This window comes from Frankliniella occidentalis, unplaced genomic scaffold, assembly GCF_000697945.3.
Source record: "Frankliniella occidentalis isolate FOCC.00 unplaced genomic scaffold, Focc_3.1 Scaffold82, whole genome shotgun sequence".
In the NCBI taxonomy this organism is placed as follows: domain Eukaryota; kingdom Metazoa; phylum Arthropoda; class Insecta; order Thysanoptera; family Thripidae; genus Frankliniella; species Frankliniella occidentalis.
In genome coordinates, this window is record NW_026267212.1 from 63355 (window position 1) to 87119 (window position 23765).

A 23765-nucleotide genomic window follows, 5' to 3' on the forward strand; every position below is an offset into this window, starting at 1 on the left:
GTGAATCTGTCAATATCCATGAGGCTGCAACCCAAATGGTGGACACTGTGGCCTCTGACTCAGAAACTGACGATGAGGGCGTCTATGGTGCTTGCGCAGAAGTACCAAGGAAAATGGATGACATCCATGATACAAAGACACAGATGCTTGAAGCACCCACAGACATAGATGATGTTGGGGAACCAGCTTCCTCCTCGGTTGAAAGCAAAACTGCAGGTAAATCTGTTAATATCCATGAGGCTGCAACCCAAATGGTGCATACTGTTGTGTCTGACTCAGAAACTGATGATCGGGGAGTCTATGTTGCTGGTTCAAAAGTACCACAAACTAAGGATGACATTCATGATGCTAAAACTCCAACACTTGAAGAAGGTACACAAAAAAATAGCACTGAAGATTTTGCTTCTTCGTCAATTAACGCCAAAAATTTTCAGGCTAAAAAGTGTAGCCCTAAAAAGAGGTTGTCTCTATGTAGAATGAAGAAGAAAGATACAAGTAGTGCTGCTGCTTCTCATTCAACGGTAACTCAAGGAAACACTGTAAATGTTATTGATCCCGAAGAAGATCTGTTTTCTGCAGCTACCCAGTTGATACCTCAGCCTGTTGTAAACCATGGTTCTTCTGGGGGCACAGATGAAAAAGATGATTTCTGTTCTGCAGCTACTCAAATTTTATGTAGTCCTGGCCGTAGGAAGTCTGTACGTGGTGGTCATTCTAAGACTGGAGAAGATGCTTTTACTGCAGGTACAAAAACTTTACCTCATCCACAACAAGAGATGTCTGCACCTAGTGTTGAATCTGTGGTAAAAGAGGATATTTTCACTGCAGCAACTCAAATTTTGCCTAGCCCTTCTCGAACAAAGCCTTTAGCTAATGGTCAGTCTAGGGAGGAAGAAGATATTTTCAGTGCAGCTACTCAAATCTTGCCTAGTCCTGGTCCAACGAAGTCAGTTTCCTGTGACCAAGAAAAGATCTGTATTGCTGCTACTGAAGTTTTATGCAGTCCAAGTAGTAGCAAGTCTATACCTGCTGAGAAGTTAAATGTGAAAAATAGAACATCATCCAGCCCAAGTGCAAAGAAGATTGAGATAGTAGCAATGCCTGTGGTCTCTAAAAGCCCTGGTAAAATTCCACCTACTTTAGCTCTTAATCTCAACACAAAAGCAGAACAGAGAGAAGTGTCAGACCAGATAGATGAGCACCCTCCTAAAGTTTCAAATATAAGACAAGTCAACAGAACTAGAACGACACGCCAAAGAAGTCAGCCCAAGAACTCGAAAAATTTTAAAATGTTGGGATCGTCTTCTCCTGAGGCTGATATAGAAAACACAAGCTCAGATTCTGTCAAATCTATTGATCATATGATAGATGATGATGATGATACTGACAATATTCATGATTTGGCTGTTAATACCTCAAAGACTCTTCAGAAACCAACCAGTGGTACCAAGAAAGAAAAAATTCTCTCCCCTGCAATGTTAACTGCTTCTCTGAAAGCAGTTAGTCCTATCATTGGCCGAAGCTCTGGAAGAAGAAGCTTATCCCTGTCTCGATCTCGCTGTAGCAATGTGTCCGAGTTTGAAAGTTCAACCAAAGATAAAACTACAGATTTACATTTAAGTGATTCTCAAGCTAGCTCAAGTGCGATTTCTCAACATAGGGTATCAGGAGTGACACCCCTAATCTCTGTGACAAGTGACACGGCAGCTGATCCCCTGCCTTTGGAGAATGGAAGTTTTGAAGTCAAAAAGGAAAGATTGAGAAGAAGTGTCAGGAATAATCAGAATATTGCATTTAAAATGGAAGCAGATGAGAAGCTCGCAAGTAATGACTGTTTATCTGAGGAAATTTGTAATTCAAATGAAATGACTACTTCTATTCTCAAGTTAAAACCAGACGCTGGATCAAGTCGTAAATCTGTAAGTTTTGTAGCATCTAATACAGTGGCATCTATGGAAAAAGTTGAAAAGGACAAAAAGTCACCTAAAAGTGAGAATATTAAGAAGACTTCAAGCAGTTCACTTCCAATTCACATACAATGTGGTAAAAATGAAGTACCTGATGGCAAACTGAATGAGGATCATGCACCACCTCTCGCAAATGTTAAATCCAATAAAACTGGGAAGCAGAAAGGTTATAGTAAGGCAAATCAAGAAACTAGTAACCAGAAATCTGACTCTCAAGACAGTTGTATGTCTGAAAGAATTGCTGAGGGTGAAATATCTGAACCTAATAAAACTACCAATAGGAAATTGAGTCGTGAAAAGAAGCAGCCCGCTAGTCTTGAGATCAAAAAGGAATCAAAGATTAATGATGAATCAGTGGACTTTGCCAAGCCAAAACCTGCCCAGAGAAATCAAAGAACATCTAAAAGGAAGGCTGAAAATGTTCCTTTGACCGAGGAATTATCCAGTCAAACATCTAACAGTTCACAGGAAAGTAGTGCATCAGATATTGGTACAAGAAGGTCAACTCGTGCCAAGAAACAGCGAATCTCTGAGAGCTCGGATGACGGTTCTATTGCAGAATGTCAGGCAAAGAGACCAAATAAATCAAGGAAAGCTAAAAATGCATCAAATAGCTCACTGGCAAGTTCTTCAGAAAGCCTGACTTCCATATCTGATGTTGAACCCCAAACAGCAACCAGAAAATCAAGTCGGTCAAGAAAATTACCGACAAAACTAATTGAGGACACAACAGTGACTACTCAAGAGCAAAGTTCATCTAGAACCACTAGTAGGAAAGGTACACAGAATAATACTGAAGGAGAAAGTATTGAGAAGAAAGAAAGTAGTGTAAACTCAATAACTGATAGAGGGAGAGGTAGAAGATCTAGTAACAAGAAACTTGCTGTTCCAGAAGAAGAGGAAACGAAAGTCAAAGGTGTGAAACGATTACCTGCTCCATTATGTGAAAAAGACAATGTGGCTGGACCTTCAAAAATTTCAAGACGAAGCACCACTTTGAAACCTGTTTTAGAAACCACTGTGGAAAATTCAGTTTTAGATAATAGCTTATTGTCTTCATCATTGAAAAGAGGACAAGATGAATCATTTGCTTCTGATGTTGAACATGAGGTAAAGTTTCCCAAAGGTCGTCGAAACAGTGTTGCTTCAAGCTCTACTAGCCCTCGGAGAAGTCCTCGTCCTCGTCAGGTAAATATAATAAAGATGAAATGTATTCCATATTTTTTACTGATATACTCTTTAGTTACATACATATCTTTCTGTTATTTTAGCAGAGCTTAAAAGGAACGGCAACTAACACTGCTCGTGTGTTGTTTTCATTCCTCAATAATCCAAGACATGAAAGTTTGGTGAAGCAGCTAGGTAAGGATGGATGTAGTATTGCCTATTTATTTGCAAGGATATAATTGATATTACTGTTATTGTGCATTCTCAATAGATTAATACCTTCCATATTTCATTTTTAATTTATCTCTAGGTGGTGTTATTGTTGATAGTGTGGAATCAGCAGATGTGCTAGTGACTGACAAATTGAGGAGGACAGTAAAATTGCTGTGCTTTCTGGGTAGAGGACTTCCGATTGTTGGTCCTCCATGGCTTCTACACTCGAAAGCGGCTGGCCGATTACTTGGTAAGAGATTAAAATTATCATCTGTTTAGATATTGTGAGGTAAAAGTTCTGTTTCTATTACCTACTTAATGACAATTTTATTTTAGACCCATGGGAACACATTCTTACTGACCAAGAGTCAGAAATGAAATTCAATGCTAATCTGAGTGAATCCCTCAAGAAATCTGGACAGAATCCAATTTCGCAAGGATACCACATATATGTCACAAAAAATGTGAAACCAATACCTGAAGAAATCAAAGGTACAATACTTAGTTTGCAGATGTTTGTTCTGAAAGTTTTTGAAATTTGTCTTTATTCCTTTTTATCCTTTCTTTTATTCATTTTCAACTTTTTAGCAATTGTCACTAGCTGTGGTGGAGTTATTTTGCCAAGAGCTCCATCAGCTTGGCCAGCAAATAGCAAAGCTATTTCATGTGTTGAAGATAAAACCACATGGACCAAATATACTAAAAAAATTCCAATTGTGTCACCGGAATGGCTGCTTGAAGGAGTTTTAAGACAGCAACTCAATTTAGAAGACCATCGTTTGAACTAGATCTAACATTTTAAAAATTGATCGTGATTCTGTCCATGTAAATTTCTTTCATGTAAATTATGTTTTTTGTTTTTTTGTATTGTAAGGGGAGTTATAAGAATTGAGATATTAAAAGTGCCTTTACTTAGTACCCAAGTTTATTAACTCTTCCAGCATTGTTCTATATTTCAAGATAACAAATTATTATTTACCATAGGTTTCATAATATCTTGTCAATTTTGCCACCTGGAAAGAAGATTAAGAGATTAAGATAAACAAACAAATTAACTGCACTTTCATTTGGTAAAGTCATGATAAACTAAAGAAAAGTTACTAACAATTTTAGCACTTTATCCTTTCCACCAGATGCCACTCGCATTCCATCTGGGGCCCAGTCAACGGCAAAGACCTCATCTGCATGCCCAGGCAGGTCAAGTTCAAGTTTTAAAGTTTTCATACTCCACACTGTAATTAGATTAATTCATAATATAACACAACTGAACAACACAAGGTAGAAAAATGTAAAGTTATGATTACTAGTTAGTATAACCAAGCTACTTAACTTTCAAAGTAGAATCAGCACTTCCACTAACTAATAGCCGAGAGTCAGGTGACCACCCAACCATATACACTGCCTGCACATGTCCACGAAAAGTTGCCAGGAATCTGAAGAAGTGTTTTAAGATTTACTTAGCCTTAAAATTGTTCACATGCTCACAATTGTAATCACAGGACACTGATACTCACTTGCCGGTTCTCCCATCCCATAGTTTTATTGATTTATCAAACGAAGCAGATGCAAAATATCTTGCATCTGGAGAAAACTGAACTGAATTAATAAGCTGTTGGTGACCTGTCATACGTGCTACAAAAAAAAAAAAAAAGAAAAAAAGAAAAACACTTCATAGAATTTGCTTATTAAGACATCAGGATGAAATTTTACGAGACCAGTACCGATGAATATTTTCGTACCTATTGGCTTTTTCTCTTTCTCAGGGTGCCATAAAAATAAGGTGAAGTCATCTGAGCCACTAACCAGCCTTTCACCTGCCTCTCGCACTATGGTCTGGTAATTTTTTTCTGCTTCCTTTTGCAATGATAATTCTAAAATGGTGAAAGAAGAATAGTAAAAGCTCATTTGAGGACTGGCTAGAAAAAGAGAACGGAGAAAACCACTTACTGTCATTCCCTGTTCCGTGAGGGTTAGTAATTGGATTACAAGGGCCTATTCGTAGAATATAGTCACAATTCAGGGCTAGAGAGTTAACCCAATGAGCATGTCCATCAAGAGTTCGGCAAAGCACTCCCTGTAAAAAATTAAACATCATAATAGTTTTAATAGAATTTTAGTAGAAGATTGAAAAATGATTTTCATGTTAAGATTTCTGTAAGTGGTAGCTTCAGTGTATTTAAGAAACATAAGCCACGCACTTTTTGTTCTATCTAACACCTCCAAAATCACAGCTCAATTGAATGTGCACTTTTCATGCAGTACTGTATTTTCTAATAATTTAGTGTCAAAAACATGAAGTGATGCTTTCCAGGTTCCATAATAGCATTTAGTTAAAGCATGGTTACAAAGTCTTCTTGTTATTTCTCTAGTATTAGATAGCATAATTGTGAACAATAATTACATCTTCAGCACGCCAAACTTTGACAGTTCGATCCTGTGATGCTGAGTATATCAGTCCAGCACCACCCCACACAACACAGCTAACACTTTTGGTGTGTCCTGCTAAGACTCGGACAGTTGTGCCCAAAACAGTATCCCATATACGAATGTCACCATCCTTGGACGAACTTGCAAGCAGCCTACAGTCAGGATTTCTGAAAATAAAAGGCCATTGATATTTTAAGGTGTTGAAATCATTACTACTATATTTTAATCATACTTCCCACATACTGACTTGTGATACGGTTCCCAGCTCAGTGAAGTTACCCATTGTTTGTGTCCTGATAGTGTCCTTCCAACTTGATTCCCTGATTCAGCATCCCAAATTATTATGTGGCCATTTTTACAAGCCGATGCAAGGCGGGCAGAATCAGGAGACCATGCTATGCACAGTACCCAATGCCTGTGACCTGGACCAATCATATTTATGATAAAATAAGTTAAAAGTACAACACTCCTCCCTCAAAATGAAAACATACCATTGCATGTCATGTGAGGAGTTTGAGTTGCTATATCCCAGAGGCGAACTGTTGTATCTCCTGAGCCACTAGCAAGATGCCTTCCATTGGGACTAAACCGGACTGAAATAACAGCCTCGGCATGTCCAGGCATAGAGCTAAAATTAACATATAGATGGAGCCAATAAAGAAAATAGAACTTGTCACACACTTAAGAAAACTTTCAACAATACATACCTTGTACATCTTGTGACTGGACGAACTCTGAAAACAGCTTGTTGCTGGTATATAATATCAAGAACTTCTTCGGTATTTAAATTATCCTTGTCTAACGCATTATCTAAGGATCCTGTAATTTCCTTATCTTTGACCAAGAAAATGTATGGCAAAATTTCATCCTAGTGGAAAACAAAGTGATTAGTAAAATTAAATTGAGATAGTACCACTTCTTACTAACTATTTTGGCATAAAACGAGTGAGAAAGTAAAAATTTACCTGTTGTAAGAGCGCATTGCAGATCAGCTGTAATTTATCACGAGTAATATTTAGAGGCAAATCTAATAAACTTCCTGTCACTTCACCAGCCTCTGACATAAAGCGACAGAGAACTGTCTTGTTTCTGTCAACATCCATTTCTGTGTCTGTCATTCTGAAAAAACAATATATTTTAGAGAAGGTTAATATTGGTAAAAATTTTGTTAGGGCAAGGAAAAATAAGATATGGCATACCTAGTGTTACACTTGAAAAATTCAGATATGTAAAGAGTGCAGTAGGACTGCAATGTCTTTATTATGTGTCAATTTACAATGTGTGTTTGACAACAATCTTCCAAACGCGGAGCAGCATGGGATACAGGTTAGGTACCCCGTAGGACAATTTTACAACGTGACTTTCATGAACGCCTTGTAGAAGATCCACTGATTTCACAACACACCTTCAACTGTTTTTTTTTTTTTTTTTGTTTTTTTTTGCTTCCTCTTTAAAATGAGGACTGTGTACGATAAACAGAAATTATATAATTGTATCCGAAAATATATACAGCAACCATGTATGAAAATAATGCGATGTGAACATTATTTTCCGCTTGTTATTGTTTGTTGTCGTTCCGCTAATCCACTTCCGGTAACTCCCCGCGAAACTTAAAGCATGAAGGAATCTTGTTATTCTTTCATTCAATCATTCAATCAACGCAACGCGGACCAACGAGAATAAATGAGCTTGTGAGTGAGGAGTGAGTAACGATATGAACTTTTCTATATGTTTTTTTAATCCCCCTAAAATGTGTGGGTACGTAGGGTGCCAATTGTTTGCCAATATGCACATCACCATGACAGCTTTTGAAAGTTTTCAGAACATATCACATATGAATTGTAATTGAAATTTAAGTGAAATATCTTGAAATATCGTGAAACTCGTGTACGAACAGCAACAACCTAGTAGGTGGGCAACTTCTTTGACAGCATCGTCTGCTTGAAATGCCGCAAGAGTCGAGAAGATTTAATTAGAAATTGCTCAGACTGTGGAAACATCGACCGAGGGCGAGAACGACTAAACCATACCCTAATAAAAAAGTTGCCTATAAAACGATTCAAAGAGTTACAACTAAAACTAAAAGTCTGTTGCCGCCCTTCGTGGCCCTGTTTGTTTTCTTCAGCTTTACTGCTTTTACAGCCGCCCGACTGCCCACTGCGCCCTCTTCAGTTGATTTGTACAAGTTCACCATCATAAACATCAAAATAGCATTTACGCAGGTAAGTATTTCGTAATGGAATACTTTCCCCTCTAATTTTAATCTACTGTCCTTAAATTTCTCTACGGGAGTGCTCCAATTTTTCTACATCGTCTTGTGAATCTGTTGACTACAAATTTCAAGGATTACGTATCAAAGAAATTAACAAATGGAAGAATCGTATATGTGCTAACAGCTCGTCATGCCTTATTTTGTTATTTATTCTGACCGTCCCACTCGTACTTTATCTTTCCGCTTCTACCAGTCTACACAGGGGTTTTATGTTTGTGTCTGCGTTATTTGGTATTATATAAAGCTAGATCAAATTCAGGTTATGTCACCTTGTTTGTTGTACTTCAATGTCAGCCTTGCGGCGATGGTCACCTGCTGTCTGCTTAGCAATAAAGCCATAACCTCTAAAATGTATACAAAAAAATATAAAATGTATACAAAAAAATATACTAAAAAAAGTTTGAAATCGATGTTGAGTAGCTACTTAACATCCAATTTAGGTTGCATGGAACCCTCAGTATCTAATACAACACATTTGATTTAACGGATTTTCAACTGGTGGGATCTCATTTGTTCATTTCTCAAACATCATCAACTATATATTTTTGTGTAAATATGCTATGTGCAATTAATTAAGATTGTTTCTTGCTTTAGGAATCAAAAATTTGCCTGTCTATAACTTAACTACCAACAAGATGAGTAGTGTACAGTGTCGCTTGGTAACAGCAGGAAAGCTAGTTACCCGCAGTTGTCGTGTCAACCATGGTGAGATCATTTTAAAATTTTACAGGTTTTCATCAAAAATGTTTAGTGCATGTATATTTTTTCCAAGTTTTACATTAATGACCCTATCTTGTCTCAATATATTTTGTAGGTTCACTTTGTTTAACGCAACACCGTAAAGCCTCACAATCAACAATATCTGCTGCACTCAACGTTTCAAATGCGATTCTTCGCCCTGCCACATGTTCTCCTGTTCATTCTGTGTCCGGAGGATTAGGCACAACTCGCTTAGAACACAATAGTGTAGGCTCTGGTGATACATCAGGGCCTAAGAAACCACCTGTGATTAGCAGTGGTTCCACAACAACATCAGACACAGGGAGTGGAAAGGATGGTGGTGGAAATCAACTCTGTTGTCCAAAGTGTGGTGATCCTTGTACTCATGTTGAAACATTTGTTTGTAAGTCTGCTTTACAACTCTGCTCAGATACATGCAGTTAAATTCATGATTGTGTAAGCTTATAAATACATATGCTGTTTGTTCCAAAGCATCCACCAGATTTGTGAAGTGTGAGAAGTGTCACCACTTTTTTGTTGTCTTGTCGGAGCTGGACTCCAAAAAAACTTTGAAGGAGCAGCAAGGAATGCGTGAAGATGCTAAAGCAGGAGTATCTAGAAAACCACCTCCCCCACCCAAAAAGGTTTGCAGTCTGCCTGATTTATTTGACAGTTCTTGAAATTATAGCTATCTACAACTGTTATTTGAAATTTACAGATATTTGCTTATTTAGACAAGCATGTTATTGGTCAAGAGCATGCCAAAAAGGTTTTAAGTGTTGCAGTGTACAACCATTACAAGCGTATCTACAATAACATTCCTGTTGGAAGTCAGCGTTCAGATCCTGCTGTTCTTGAGCAGTCTTCACACCAAAATTCTTTAAACCATCGAGGTATAAGGGAATCATAGTTTCTCATATTTAGCTATCATGTTTATAATTTCTATTAATTAAAAACTAAAATTCTACAGACCTCCTGCATGTGAGTGGAGTTGGGTCAACATCATTTGGAATGGGATTTCAACAGCCCTTATCTCAAGATGCTGAGCCGAAGAAAAGTCAAAATGGGAATGTGAATAGTGGGTCAGATATATTAGACAGTAATTCACATGATCTTCGCTTGGAGAAAAGTAATATCTTATTACTAGGCCCCACAGGATCAGGTGTGTATTGTGTGTAAAATATTGTCACATAGTATTTATTCATCAGGTCTATGTAATTGAACTAAGTCTTTGACTAGTTTTTATGACCAAGTTTGTCCAATTTATAGGAAAGACACTATTGGCACAAACAATTGCTCAATGTTTGGATGTTCCTTTTGCTATTTGTGACTGCACTACTCTCACTCAAGCTGGGTATGTTGGAGAAGATATTGAAAGTGTTATTGCCAAGTTACTACAAGATGCCAATTACAGTGTTGAAAGGGCTCAAATGGGTAAGCTACTCATCAAAAAACATTACACGTTTATCAATGGCTTGAATCATGTATTGCAATTTTTTTGAACCCACAAATTTTAGGCATAGTATTTCTGGATGAGGTCGATAAAATTGGAGCAGTACCTGGTATTCACCAGCTGAGAGATGTTGGTGGAGAGGGAGTTCAGCAGGGTATGCTCAAGGTAAAGGACTTTTTATCCTGGCCATAGAGACTTTCATTCCTTTGTTTCACTTACATATTTATCATTCCTACCCTGTATTCTATAATTTTAATCATTGTCTATTATATATCTGTAGATGCTGGAAGGAACCATTGTAAATGTGCCTGAACGCAATTCTCCTCGAAAACTAAGAGGAGAGACTGTTCAGGTGGACACCACTAATATATTATTTGTAGCATCTGGAGCTTACAATGGCCTTGACAGATTAATAAGCCGCAGAAAAAATGAGAAGGTAGTTCCACCTTATCTGAGTGTTTACATTCAATTTCTATTCTAAATATTTTTGAATAACAGTCTGTCTTTATTTTTGTAGTATCTGGGTTTTGGTATCCCTGCAGCAGAATCACCAGGCAGAAGGGCTGCTTCTCTAGCAGACATGGCTAATCAAAGCGCTGCTACTTCAGCTGAAGAAGACAATCAGGAGAAAGATGCATACCTACGACAAGTGGAGGCCAGAGATCTTATTGAATTTGGCATGATTCCGGTAAATTCTTGTTGCCTAAGATGTTTATAAATGTCTTTGTTGGTATCACTTCAGCATATTAAAACAAGATTGTTTTATGTATTAGGAATTTGTTGGGAGGTTCCCGGTTCTTGTAGCCTTCCATTCATTAAACCAACAGCTGTTAGTCCGAATTTTGACCGAGCCTCGTAATGCTATGGTGCCACAATATCAAATGCTCTTTGGTACATTGTCTATTTTTCTCTCTATCAATTGTATGAATTTTCCTTTGCTCCTCAATTTATTCTACTCTTATCTAATTTCAGGAATGGATAAAGTTGACCTTACCTTCACACCAGATGCTCTACATGCTATAGCCAAACTCGCTATGGAACGTAAAACTGGTGCAAGAGGATTAAGAGCTATCATGGTGAGACAGCTTCTCTCTACCTTGTAAATTTTGTTCTTAATTACTCTAAATTTTGGAAATTTTAAATGCCAAACCATGTTTTTTTTTTTTTTTTGTTGGTGTGCGTGTGTATAGGAAACTCTACTACTTGAGCCTATGTTTGAAATTCCTGGGTCAGATGTCATCAGTGTACATATTACAGAAGATGTTGTGTTTGGCAAGAGTGAACCCATGTACATCCGAGGAAAACCAGTAAGTTGTGACACAAGTAAATTCTTCAAAATTTGCATGCTTCCTTCATTTTTAAATGACCATCCCGTGATTTTTTGAAGGGTTGCTTTTTTCTCTTTCATGAGGTCTTGTTTGATCATGCTCCAGTTGATCTCGCTTTCCTGTTACATTATGTTTGTCATTTCATTTTTTCTAATGTATGCTATCTATTTTACTCAAACATCTATTGATATGTTTTTAGGTATCTCAGGATGATGAGGAGCGTGATGTGGATGTCCAAGCTCAGGCTCGTGCTGAAGCCAAGTAATTCATCCTATCCAACTGTCTGTCTGCCTGTGATGCAGGATTCGAGTGCAGCTCCAGGCGAGCGCACGTTTGGGCTCAGCTCCAGCTGTTCTTTCAGCAAACGAGTATGAAGTTGGTTGCTGAAACACCAAGAGGTGAGATGATTCATCTCTAAATATTGGGTTATCTCTGTGATATGTTTAGCATAAAAACAAAACAGGCAACAATTCCTCTACTTTATATAAAGCCCTCGTTGGAAACTCAACCAGACAGTTTACATAAGCTTTCAATTACATTTTCATGATATTCTGTTAACAAATAATAAATAAAACAAGTACACTTATTAAATAGTGTGCTTTTAAATGCTCCTTTTTGGTTCAAATATCAAAAAGCTTGAACTATTGACTGTAGTGTCAACAACGTTTTCTTCTACATGATTCTGTTCCATCTAAGGTTGAAATAGATTGTTGGGAAGAATGTCATATATTTCAACTGCTTATAGTAAGCCAATTTGTTTTTGTAACTTATTTATTCTTTAATATGTGTATTTCTGCTCTAAACTTAATTCTAATTTGGAATTCAGTATACACATGCTAAGGATACAGAAAGTTTGGGCATCCTTCATCTTTGGTGATGGAGTATGATAGGGCTACGTAGTAAATACGAAGTTAATAATAAATGAAATGATTTATCATTTTTTGTCATGATGGATTTGATCTATCTAGGCTCCACAATGTCTAAGCCTCATTAGTAATCTTTTTCTAAGGGCTCTGAAATTTGTATTAGTGTGTCTTTTAACAAATTTATTGGTTGAAGTCTGTTGAAGGCAATACTGATCTCTGTACCTGTGGTTTTGAAGGTGGGTGAAGTCATCCACTCACATTAACATTTGCTGTTTAACTGTCTGGCGAAGCCTTGGGTCCTATAGCGGGCAAGCTATAAGATTAGAGAAGTTTCATCTCTTTCTATGTGACTGGCTGAGGTAGAGGGGTGCAATTTAATGCTTTGAGGGACAGCCTTGATTTGGAAGTTCGAAGGGATCTTGTCTTGTATGGTATATTGCAGTAAAGCATTTGAAGTGCACAAACTTCTTATCATTAACATGTTATGTCCTAGTTTCTACTATTTGGTTTTCAAGTTTAGTATATTGTTTTATGTATATATATATAACCATGTATGAAGAGTTTAATTTAAATAAAGGAAAAAACAAAATGAATTGTGTACAACCTATTTGTCAATTGTGGACAAAGGTATCAATGCCTCAAGTGTCCTTGCGCAGGTGGGGAAGGGCAGGGGCGAGCGCCGAGCTCTAGGGGTACCCTGTGCCTGGCGCAAATGTTTTGTGTGGTGCTGTACTTCATGGAGATAAGCATAGAGGTTTATGCCATCTACTGGTCATTAACGGGTCACGCGCATGCAGTTATGTGCACAGCGGAAACTCACCTACTCAACCTGGTAAAAATACAAGGGGCAAAATTGGGCATGTACGCTCATACACGAATTACAACAACCAGAAGGACAATTACAGATAGAACAATTATTAATGATGTAACATTTTTAATTAGAGTAAATAAATACATATAGCTGAAGCACAGCATTTTTTTTTTTTTTTTTTTTTGCAAGGTGCAATGCTTCATCTACTTAATACATTAGGCTTAACCCAATACGTCAGACAAAAACTGGTAAGTCAACCAGTCCAAATTTAACAGAAAACAAAAAACAAAAGAAAAACTTGCCACTCTCCTCAACACAACATTCAACATATCATACACACACACACACACCCAGGATTTACAACAGCCTTACACATAAAGTGGCATTAACTCAAAATACAAGCACAACTCATTGCTATGCTAAACAACAAATTGAACCCCACCAAAAGCTCAATAGTTACATTTGACAATTGGGTTTGTCAATTCTTGAATAAGACAACAATGAGGGGTTGTGCATATACTATGTGACCTTTAGATGGGGTCAAAGAGAGATCATAACACAACCATCATTGGAGTCAATCGCATAGGAGACCCACCCCGGTGTACGTAGCCCCTACGGACCCCAATGATGGACCTGGGACCCCATAGTATTAGTACCACCCTGCCACCACCATCGAAAGGTCTCATAGTTCTCATACTGCTTGAGAAGAAGCAAAAATGTTCATTCAGTTATGACATTTAAGCAAATGGACCCAGGGAAAAAATAAAGTTTATCCAATCAAAAATGCAATCTCACTGACAAGAACATTCACACCTCTCACTAGTGTATACAAATTTGGACAAATTGACAGTATACGTAGATCCCAATTATATATGAATGTGGAACCTGGCAAATTTAAATAGTTTAGAATGACATAACAAAATGTACACAAATTTTATAGTAAAGATTGTTAGGTACTTCACAACAGGTCTTAATATCAACATGTACATTAAAAATCTTAACATTCCTAACAAAAACATTGAGTTAGGAAACCAGTGAGAAAAGAAACAGTACATGGGCTCATAAATTTGAGGCACCAAGCACGAAGAGGCAACAGCTAATGGCATACTGGACAATATATCTAGGAGTAAATTATTGATTTGATTGAGTAACAAATAAACTTAGGCTCAAGACTTGAGACAAGAAAAAAATAACATATGCATCAAACTAGAACAGCTAAATAGATAGCATACAGAATGTTGTACCCTTTAGACTCTTTGAAAGGTAAAGTAAACCTTGTTCAGATTAAAAGCAACACAAAAGCTTGGACATCAAGTAGAAATAAAAAGATCCTTAAAATAAAGTGGTATGTGTACACACAAAGGTGTGACAGAAGAATATGGGTATGTTTGTCAGAATGTGTTGTGTAAGTAATACACTTAAACATTTAGGGTTTTTTAACACGCATAAAATCCCTAACAGTTCTTAAAAGGAAATAGACTAGATACTAAATTTGAATATAACTGCACCAGGTACAAAGGACTGACTTCCAAGTCCCAGTTAAAACCATACCCTAGTCCTCTAATGGGATACCTCTTTCCATCCAAATCAACAACAGAGTAGCAGAGTAAGTTCCTATCTAATTTTTCAATATTGTGTGCGAATCAGAAAATGAGAAGTATTAAAACAGAAACTTAAACAACTACAGTATGAGAAAACAATATTGGTAGATAACATGATACAAAACACCAAAGGAGTCCAGAGGTCAGAGGCAAAATATGTATTGTCTGATTAAAAAATATTTTTAGTAAAGTTGCATATTTCACAAGCATATACTATACATCTATACATCAATTTCTTTCATCAAAAATAAATGAAAAACAGAAAAACGCAAAAGAAAAAGAAAGAAAAGATTTCACTTCAATGTAATATACCAGTCTACTTCACCCCAAATCATACCTCCAAAATACTGGAAACCTAGGGGGAATGTAATTTCCACTGAGAGGAGAGGAAGTCAATCTTACTGTATTATCACAATATAAAGGCAAAGAAAACCTAACAGGAAAGGAACCAGCTATCAAGTCCACATAATCACTTTTCCAACCAACTGGTGCAGTTTAAAGTACCTTTACCTGAAAGTTAGTCTCGTGATGCGCCAATGATGCTCAAGATGTAAATGAAGATGTTGATAATATCGAGATAGAGATTGAGAGCAGCAAAGATGTACTCCTCTGGCGAAATACTGTACTTGTGCTTTCCACCCATCATCATTTGAGTGTCATAGATGAGATAGATCTACAATATAAGAGTTAGAGTTATAACTAGAAATAAATAAGAAGCACTTAACTCATGTAGCTTAGAATAATACAAACCGAAAACAGAAGAGCTCCAGCAGAAGCATATGCAATTTGAGCAGCCTTGTTAGGAATGAATGCAACAATAATGCCAAAGACAAATAGAATGATGACAGCTACAAACAAGGCTCCTCCTAGCACAGTGAAGTCCCACTTGGTTTGGAGAGCAAAGATAGTAAGGGAAAAGCAAACTATGGCAGTGATGCCAGCTGCCATTACAACCTATGAGAGAAAAAAAAACAACAACAATGATAACCAATTAATATAAATGGAGGCTAGGTATTCGAGGGAGAAAGCTTGACTTGGACAACTCATACCTCTTCAGATCTAAATGAGGCTGCAGCTGTGCCAAGCATGAAACTCTCAGCCAATGTAAAGACACCCAGGAAGATTATATTTGTTGGTGCCTTGCGTCGCACTGAGGCACAACATGACATGCAAATTAAGCATACAAACATGACAGCCATTGAACAATAGAATATAGCAATATTGCCATGGACAAATTTTTTGGTGGGTCCATGAAATGTGAATACTGCAATGATAGCAGTTGTCACCAACAGCTGTGCCATCAAAATAAGATACACCTTCCTGAGAGGAAGAAAAAGATCCAGATTACTAGGGTTAGATGAAGAAAAACACACAACACACTCAAAGTACACGAACCACACCTTATGAAACCACGGCGAATACTCTGATCAGAGAAGGAGAATGCAGTATCCTCTCCCATAGGATCCTCTGGATATGCTCCTGGTGCTCCATACATATTTGTCTGAGGTGGTGGTGGGCCTTGACCAAAAGGTGGAGCGTTCGGTGGTGCCACAAAAGCACCATAAGGTGGAGGGCCAACTGGTTGCCCAGAGGGTTGGGGGTATGCTGGATAAGAGGGTTGCTGTGGATAACCACCAGGATAAAACGGTGCAGTTGCTCCTTGAGTTTTGTTCGGATCTGAAAAGGCAGACAATAGAGCAAATCCTTAGTATGAGCGAATCTACATTCAAACAGCAGCAATAGACAAGAGGCCTCAAAAGCTGATAAGATAAATTTCAAGCAAACCGCAACAGGAAATAAGACTGCAAGATGAGATAACGCGCGACCATAGGAGGGGGAACTAATACAAAAATATAATTGAAAAAGAGGAGTTGAAAACATTCATTACCCTGGTCTGGATAGTATCCTGTTTGTGTTGGTTGCCAAGCAGACATGATGAAGTTATTCAAGAACTTTCAGCCCTTAATGCAATCTTCTGATCGTGGCCGTAGCCTAGAAAACACGAAAACTGCCGCGACGATTAGCACAAGAGTCTACGTCAAACCACTACACAATATTCCACAACAAGAAAACTACAGCAGGAAACGGCAAATCCCCTGAAATTTCAAAACAGTTACGATTTACGTATTGCGCAATGACTGAAAACAACGAGTAAGGCGGGCGCGACTGAGCTGGAAACGTCGGGGGGACAAAATGTATGAATCAATACTTTCCCACAGCCATTGCCATCCAATCTTACTTCCTTCGTAGAAGCTACCTACAGACATATGATAGGTTCAAAAGGGAGAAATATTGTGGGGATTTAGAATGGATAGAACAATCGGTTGAAAACAGATAAATATTTAAAACAACCCAGTCTTGATTGATAGCGTTAACGGCAGGTTTAGTACTACGAATTTCACTGTCTAAAGGTTACACAACACGCAGCTTGGCGGCAATGTTTAAAATCTTGAAATGGTGAAGATTGAAAAAAACAAACAAACTAATAAACATTTGGAATACTGCCATGATGGAAAAATTAAGATTAGAAGCCCATACTCTTACATAAAACGCTACTATTGTCTACCTAGCAGCGAAGAACTATCTTCAGCCATGAATAAATGCGAATAATAATAATAATATTTATCAAAACCCGTGTTCTCATGCTATCCGGATGCCATTGTTCTCATCCTCGCTCTTTGCGTCTTCTGTCCATCTGTCAAACTTGATCGTGATGACTGTTAAAAGTTAACTCTTAGCTCACTCTTTGTTGCTCCATTAATCGTGTGGTTTTCATGTTCATCTTGAAAGAGAGTTTACTGGTTCTCCTGGGCACACTGTTAAATGTGGTAAATTGTGATTGTAGGAACTATTTCTTTGCGGCGTAGGATTACTTTATCGAGCGACCGTCTATCTACGTTTAAGTTTGAGCTGCCATCTTGATAGCTCGTTGAGGTGAGAGTTTGTTTTGCGGTGCCTTTGACTTTAGCTTGTGTTCAATTTAATTGAGCTCTTCCACATAAATTTTGTATTCGATGTATTTCTCTTTAGCTTGATTATTTCTGGAAAAACATTTTTTCCTGTTTTTGTTGTGAAGTGCGTTCTATTTGAAACGGGAACTGAAAACCTATTTTTCTGCTTCAGCTACGTTACGCCTACCGGTGTGGAATACTATTGTATTGGGCTTCTATACTTTGACCTAGCAAAGAGCCATGTAAGTAATTATACATTCTACATATTTCGGATTTCCTCTCTATTTTCCCGGAGCTTTGTGCCCAGATTCTCTTCTCTTTTTTCCTATCCTTAACTACGATGGACCCAGAACTAGATCTTCAATAAATCCTGCTGTTTACACCCACAAATTTCAGTTTTATTTTGGTCTCTAGACATATTTTTTAACCATCTAATTTTAATTTTACCTTGCATCTAAAGAATTCTTATATGCAGTAACCCTTCTAATTTAAGAAAACAACAAACTTAACTTGCTGTTTGTTATTATCTGTTAACTGATATTAGCTAGGTCTATTTTTATCCTGGGGAAGGTACCCTAGCTGAGACTTTTGATGCTTTTCAATCTAATTTGTTCTTCATAAGTGCTGTATGGGCAACTCTTTAACCAAGTTTTACAAAAACAATAACAAAAATAAATTTAAAATGTTATACTAGGAGCACTGTTGGCCCTCTGGCCCTCTTTGCTAGTTAGAAAAATTGATGGCTTTCTCCCAATGTCTTTGAAAATATCCACTTTGTCTTAACATAATAAAAGGATTTGTCAGTATTTTTTAAAAATTATTTCATTGATCTGCATGATTACATGAAGTTTTTTTTCACATCAGGAACAGAGACAGAGACCGAGGCAGCTCCAGGGATGGCAGAAGAGGAGGGGGAGGAGGTGGTCGAGATTTTGGTCGATCTGGAGGAGGTAGCCGCTTTGGAGGTGGTGGTGGATTTGGGGGAGGTTTTGGAGGAGGATTTGGTGGAGGAGGCTTTGGTAGCAGCCTCAAGGGCAAGCAGCCTGGAGAACGTCTTCGAAAGCCTAGATGGGACATGAGTACACTTCAGCCATTCAGGAAAGACTTTTATGTTCCCCATCCTACGGTTGCTAACAGGTTAGAAAATATTTGTTGAGAGAAAAGGGTGATGTGTAATTTTGGTAAACATGCTAATACTTTTTACCTGTTTTCATATAGAACTCCTCAGGAAGTAGCCGCATATCGATCCAGTGTAGAAATTACTGTAAAGGGCGTTGATTGTCCTCAGCCAATCATGTATTTTGAGGAGGTTAATTTTCCAGATTATGTCACGGCTGAAATAAGGTATTTATGACGAAATAATTTGTCCCATCTGGTTCTCTCTGTGAAATATCTAATACTTGTTCATCATATGTAGGAAACAAGGGTTTTCCCAACCCACTCCCATTCAAGCTCAAGGATGGCCCATTGCTATGAGTGGCCGAGACATGGTTGGCATTGCCCAGACAGGCTCAGGCAAAACACTTGCTGTAAGTAAAGTTCTAATTTTTTTAAAGTATAAATTTTAGTCATCTTCAGGTCATTTAACAACATTTTTTGCATGTTTACAGTATATATTGCCGGCTGTAGTTCACATCAACTATCAACCAAGGATAGTTCGTAATGATGGACCCATTGCCTTAGTCCTCGCTCCAACCAGAGAATTAGCACAACAGATTCAGCAGGTGGCCACTGAATTTGGATCATCTACTTATGTCCGCAATACATGTGTCTTTGGTGGTGCTCCAAAGGGAGGCCAAGCTAGAGATTTGGAAAGAGGTGTTGAAATTGTAATTGCCACACCAGGGCGCCTTATTGACTTCTTGGAACGTGGTACCACCAATTTGAGACGATGCACATACCTTGTGTTGGATGAAGCTGATAGAATGTTAGACATGGGTTTTGAACCCCAAATCAGAAAGATCATTGAACAAATTAGGGTAATTGTGTTTGTACTTGTCCTCTGGAATATGCTGCTTTTAGGTCTGAACTGCTGTAATTGATTCTTTGCTTTACTCAATTTTCAATTGCAGCCAGACCGTCAAGTTTTGATGTGGTCTGCAACATGGCCCAAGGAAGTTCGCAATTTAGCTGAAGAATTTTTGACAGACTACATCCAGATCAATGTAGGATCTCTTCAACTGTCCGCTAATCATAATATTCTTCAAATTGTTGATGTTTGCCAAGAATATGAGAAGGAGGGCAAGTGAGTTTTGTTTCAATCAAAGCAGTAGTGTAACTGACTCTGTATTATTATTTTCTTCACGGTATATATGGCAACATTATTTCCAGATTGCTTAAGCTTTTACAAGAAATTGCTGCTGAAGCAGAAAATAAAACAATGATTTTTGTTGAGACAAAAAGAAAAGTTGATGAAATAACTCGTGCACTCTCAAGATATGGGTAAGGATTTTTTGAGGTATAACTTTCCTCTCTTTAGGATTTTGTTTTGTGTTTGTTAGCTTACCTTTTTTTGTTCTTAGATGGCATGCAATGGCCATTCATGGAGATAAATCGCAACAAGAGAGAGATTATGTGCTAAATGGTAACCGTATTCATCTATTTAACATAAACATGCTACTAAAATACTTCAGCTTTAAAAAAAAATGTATTTTTAAAAATTATGTTTCAGAATTCAGAAATGGGAAAATCAACATATTGGTTGCAACTGATGTGGCTGCTCGAGGTTTAGGTAAGCCAATCACAAATTCCTTTCCAGTTTCAGCCTATCTTTGTACATTCTTGCACCTTTCTGGATGTCTGCGTGGAAAATTGAGGAGCTTTCACAGGTCGGAGAGTTTGTTACTTTATTGGAATTCAGTCTGACTCTTGTTCCAGTTCACCACCAGAACTTTTTGCTGTGATTATTTATGGGTGGGGTCTGTCTAGTTTGTAAGAGTCAAGAACTGTTTTCTGTCTTTACATTTCTCAGCAAGTGAAGCACCTGGTGGTAAGACATCTGCAGTCTCATTTCATTCTGAATGTGCACATAGAAATTTAAATCCCATGATAATGATCGATCATTTATTGGGACACCTCAGTACCTATTCCTAAATTTTGGAACTGTTTAATTACTTAACGACGATTTTTGTTTGTGATTTGCTTGTATTGACGACATTGTGACTTATTAGCCTTGTGAAATGATGACTGCAGTTGTGGACATGCTGAACAAAAGTCAGAGTAAGGGGACGGCGCGGTGTTTTCTACCAGACTAGTTGACAAATTGAGTCAAAGCTGATGCCCTGGAGTACTACGCCCAGCTGTGAGTTGTCTTGCTGCTGTGTTTGCGGAGCTGGTCTACTTTAAATCTGACATAAATCCCTCAAGTTCATGCAAGGTAATGTGTGATTGTCATAGTCACACACATTGCAGTTTGGAGAACTTGATGGTGGTGATTTTCATGGTTTCCTTAACAGAAGTTATTATTACGTGTTGTCATTAAAACTCAAGCTAACACTGTAAACATGTTACACTAACCATTAATCAAGGGTAAGAGTGTTAGCTCAGTTACAATTCAGAAAGATCACATACTGTGCTGTAGGGTGAACTTGTACTCATGGTAACAATACAAGCTGAGTCGTCACCATAGGGTTGACCAACACCTCATTTCTCACGGTATCCATTTATTTAGGAGTTGATGTTCGAATATTTTAAGTAACATCTCTCTGCATGGTGTTGGAGGGGTGTGTGTGAGTCTTTTAACAGCTTGGAATTGTGCTCTCTGTAGCGAGCTGTTAATTCCTTCTGTTGGTTCTGAGACTGTGTTATGTCTTATGTTTAGGGAGGTGTGGTACCTTCATCTCTATGGAGCTCAGCTATTTTGCCATGTGAATTTGCCATTCTATTTCACCTATGTCTTTTAAGTGTAGATGATTCATATTTTGAATGTATTTAATTTTTTAACCTAACATGTATCAACAACACAAAATACCATGAAAGGTCAGATTATGTATTTAACAATTATGTCCGCCTCATAGAGATGCTGGTACACATCTCTATGCAATTATAAACAACTGTATTCACGGCCGCTCCGCCAAACTTAAAACTTGCCAGCTCTTAGTGTTAGGTATACATTGGTCACATCATAAAAGTTATTTTATCTTTTATTTGACTAACTTTTTTAGTCTATTGGTGATGTATGAAGGTTTTCCTATCCATGCTGAATATTCTTTTTCTGAAGTGTAGGAACTGTAATTTGCATAAAATCCCAGTATATTTTCAAGAGCCTGCAATGATAATTCTTGGTATGCTGGAAACATACTAAGAATTTCTTTGATTTATCTCATTGCTTAAGTTCAGCTTGGATGTATCAAAGGTAAGGGCAGAGGTTAGTACCCCTCCACCTCTGCCTTTCCCCCTAGATGTGACCTGTATTGTCTGAAGAGCTAAGAGCCGGCTTTGCCTGTCATGAAACAGGCATAAGATGCGTAAGATACAGCAGGTGCAGCTAGTTCTTAAGTGTGCTAGCAGGAACCACTTATGCAAATGCTGTGTTGTGAGTGGGCATCATGTCTTTAGGATATTTGTCAACTATTAACAGAGTCTGGTTGTTTTCTCTTTTCCAGAGGCACATGCAAGATGAGGTGGTTTCACTGTCTGGCAGTGCCTCTGTGCGGTTGAAATGTATTCCCCGCAGCCACACAGGGGATGGGAATCGTAATCCTTGGCTCGTCCTTGGCGCGTTTTTCAAAAGCGATGCCCCACCGTACCGCACCGCACCGTCCAGAGTTAGTTGTCAAGCTCTAGGAGTGTAGTAGGCAGGCATGAACAGGATCCCATGTGGCACGGAGGCTATGTCTCGGAGGGGAGCAACAAGAGAGCGCCAGCTCAGGTAAGGGCAGTCGACTGTGCTGCTTTGTTCAGTTCAGTGGTCGTCGCTCTTGTCGAAAATCTTGGAATTTTGTTTGGTGTTCAGTATCCCACCTCCATTCCATTATTTTTAAATTTATTTTCTGTGTGAAGCCTCTAGCAGACTATGCCTTTGGTTGTTTCAGTTTTTAGGTATCAAACCCATAGCTTCGGATGCAATGGTACAAATTTGAGAAATTATCTAGATTTCTTTAAAAGAAAATGACCTCTCTATTTACTTGTCTCTTAAAGCATTTAAAGTAATTCTCAAGAGGAAGGAGAATGTTGTTTCTTCACAAAATTTGCAGGATTCACATTTATTTTATGAAGCAACTTAATTTTTCAATTCAGTGAATATACCTACAATTAACTGGACTGTATTATGAAGACCAGCCATTCGGTTCTGTGTGTTTTATCTTTATAAATCTCTAATCAAAACTTTAAAGAAATACTATTAGCTTTGTTTCAGAATCCTGTAACTTTTCATCATACTATTTAGAAATTCCTTTTTTTAACTGGCAGTATGCTTGCATGTTATAAAATTAGGTCCATTACAATTTTTATTAAATTATAATTAATCAAATATCTAGTTAACAACTATCTGTGAGAGTAAGTTGAGACCTATCATGCAGGGTTTTCAATTTTCCTGGGTTTGGTATCTAACATCAAAGCTTTTGCCCTTCCATTGCATTTGAACTCTTAACTTACTCTCAAATTTTATAAAAACAAAGTCATTTTCATCTGCAATCATGTTTGTTCTCTCGCTCTAGAGTTGATGTTATTTTATCCGCTTCACAGATGTTGATGATGTTAAATTTGTCATCAACTATGACTATCCTTCCTCTTCGGAGGACTACGTTCACCGAATTGGTCGCACTGGACGTTCTAGGCAGACTGGAACTGCCTATGCTTTCTTCACTCCTCAAAATGGAAACAAGGCCAACGACCTAATCAGTGTTCTCCAAGAGGCAAAACAAGTTGTCAACCCCAAGCTCTATGAACTGTCAGAGATGTCCAGATCAGGGGCCTTTGGACGAAGTAAGTGACCGGTTAATATATGATTGCTCACGTTCTAGGTAGCAAGGCCTTCATTTAAAAAAAA

General features: G+C 37.9%; 5 protein-coding genes across 9 annotated transcripts in view; 3 read left to right on the forward strand and 2 right to left on the reverse strand.

Moving 5' to 3' along the window:
- LOC113210506 (mediator of DNA damage checkpoint protein 1) overlaps positions 1–4265 on the forward strand; it is a gene marked incomplete in the record, with an annotated part of 5972 nt that extends 1707 nt beyond the window's left edge. The window contains 5 exon segments of the mRNA XM_052269105.1: positions 259–3155; positions 3239–3329; positions 3445–3597; positions 3684–3839; positions 3936–4265. Coding sequence (XP_052125065.1) covers positions 259–3155; positions 3239–3329; positions 3445–3597; positions 3684–3839; positions 3936–4135 — 3497 coding nt within the window.
- LOC113210510 (notchless protein homolog 1) lies at positions 4251–7231 on the reverse strand. Its single transcript, XM_052269107.1, has 12 exons — positions 6974–7231; positions 6740–6893; positions 6482–6642; positions 6266–6402; positions 6022–6196; positions 5749–5941; positions 5295–5421; positions 5087–5218; positions 4862–4979; positions 4676–4780; positions 4453–4578; positions 4251–4360 (listed from the first exon to the last, which is right to left on the reverse strand). Exons 2-12 carry the CDS (start codon positions 6890–6892, stop codon positions 4348–4350), a joined length of 1440 nt encoding a protein of 479 aa, XP_052125067.1. The 5' UTR covers position 6893; positions 6974–7231; the 3' UTR covers positions 4251–4347.
- A 667-nt stretch (positions 7232–7898) lies between these two features.
- Positions 7899–13006, forward strand: LOC113210514 (ATP-dependent Clp protease ATP-binding subunit clpX-like, mitochondrial). Its single transcript, XM_026428551.1, has 14 exons — positions 7899–7996; positions 8641–8751; positions 8861–9169; positions 9259–9410; positions 9485–9659; positions 9737–9928; positions 10036–10200; positions 10284–10384; positions 10500–10655; positions 10737–10907; positions 10993–11110; positions 11192–11295; positions 11410–11526; positions 11747–13006. The coding sequence occupies exons 2-14, from the start codon at positions 8682–8684 to the stop codon at positions 11810–11812; spliced, it is 1896 nt and encodes a 631-aa protein (XP_026284336.1). The 5' UTR covers positions 7899–7996; positions 8641–8681; the 3' UTR covers positions 11813–13006.
- A 321-nt stretch (positions 13007–13327) lies between these two features.
- LOC113210515 (protein lifeguard 1) lies at positions 13328–17069 on the reverse strand. 3 transcript variants are annotated; one of them, XM_026428553.2, is made up of 6 exons: positions 16950–17069; positions 16714–16833; positions 16226–16502; positions 15875–16145; positions 15576–15779; positions 13328–15498 (listed from the first exon to the last, which is right to left on the reverse strand). In XM_026428553.2, exons 2-6 carry the CDS (start codon positions 16757–16759, stop codon positions 15343–15345), a joined length of 954 nt encoding a protein of 317 aa, XP_026284338.1. In that variant the 5' UTR covers positions 16760–16833; positions 16950–17069; the 3' UTR covers positions 13328–15342. The 3 variants fall into 3 exon arrangements, with proteins under 3 accessions (XP_026284338.1, XP_052125069.1, XP_052125068.1); XM_052269109.1 differs by having other exon boundaries at positions 16943–17038; XM_052269108.1 differs by having other exon boundaries at positions 16714–17041.
- Positions 17070–17555: 486 nt separating this feature from the next.
- Positions 17556–23765, forward strand: part of LOC113210513 (uncharacterized) — a gene marked incomplete at its 3' end in the record, with an annotated part of 14627 nt that continues 8417 nt past the window's right edge. Inside the window, 11 exon segments of one of the 3 annotated variants that reach the window (XM_026428549.2) lie at positions 17556–17759; positions 17949–18018; positions 18641–18913; positions 18995–19120; positions 19194–19305; positions 19387–19755; positions 19849–20021; positions 20108–20218; positions 20299–20360; positions 20448–20507; positions 23462–23701. In XM_026428549.2, the coding sequence (XP_026284334.1) occupies positions 18017–18018; positions 18641–18913; positions 18995–19120; positions 19194–19305; positions 19387–19755; positions 19849–20021; positions 20108–20218; positions 20299–20360; positions 20448–20507; positions 23462–23701 (1528 nt within the window). In that variant the 5' untranslated portion in view covers positions 17556–17759; positions 17949–18016. 3 annotated transcript variants of the gene reach the window in all.

Excerpts from the sequence above, each read along its gene's own strand:
- LOC113210510 (XM_052269107.1), bottom strand. The coding sequence starts at position 6,892 with ATGACAGACACAGAAATGGATGTTGACAGAAACAAGACAGTTCTCTGT. Across the intron at positions 6,643-6,739 it reads GCAATGCGCTCTTACAACAG|GATGAAATTTTGCCATACAT; the intron begins GTAAATTTTTAC and ends GTTTTCCACTAG. Across the intron at positions 4,781-4,861 it reads TGGGATGGGAGAACCGGCAA|ATTCCTGGCAACTTTTCGTG; the intron begins GTGAGTATCAGT and ends ACACTTCTTCAG.
- LOC113210514 (XM_026428551.1), top strand. The coding sequence starts at position 8,682 with ATGAGTAGTGTACAGTGTCGCTTGGTAACAGCAGGAAAGCTAGTTACC. Across the intron at positions 9,411-9,484 it reads CACCTCCCCCACCCAAAAAG|ATATTTGCTTATTTAGACAA; the intron begins GTTTGCAGTCTG and ends TGAAATTTACAG. Across the intron at positions 10,385-10,499 it reads TTCAGCAGGGTATGCTCAAG|ATGCTGGAAGGAACCATTGT; the intron begins GTAAAGGACTTT and ends ATATATCTGTAG.
- LOC113210515 (XM_026428553.2), bottom strand. The coding sequence starts at position 16,759 with ATGTCTGCTTGGCAACCAACACAAACAGGATACTATCCAGACCAGG. Across the intron at positions 16,503-16,713 it reads AGGATACTATCCAGACCAGG|ATCCGAACAAAACTCAAGGA; the intron begins GTAATGAATGTT and ends CTGCCTTTTCAG. Across the intron at positions 15,499-15,575 it reads CTGGAGCTCTTCTGTTTTCG|ATCTATCTCATCTATGACAC; the intron begins GTTTGTATTATT and ends CTTATATTGTAG.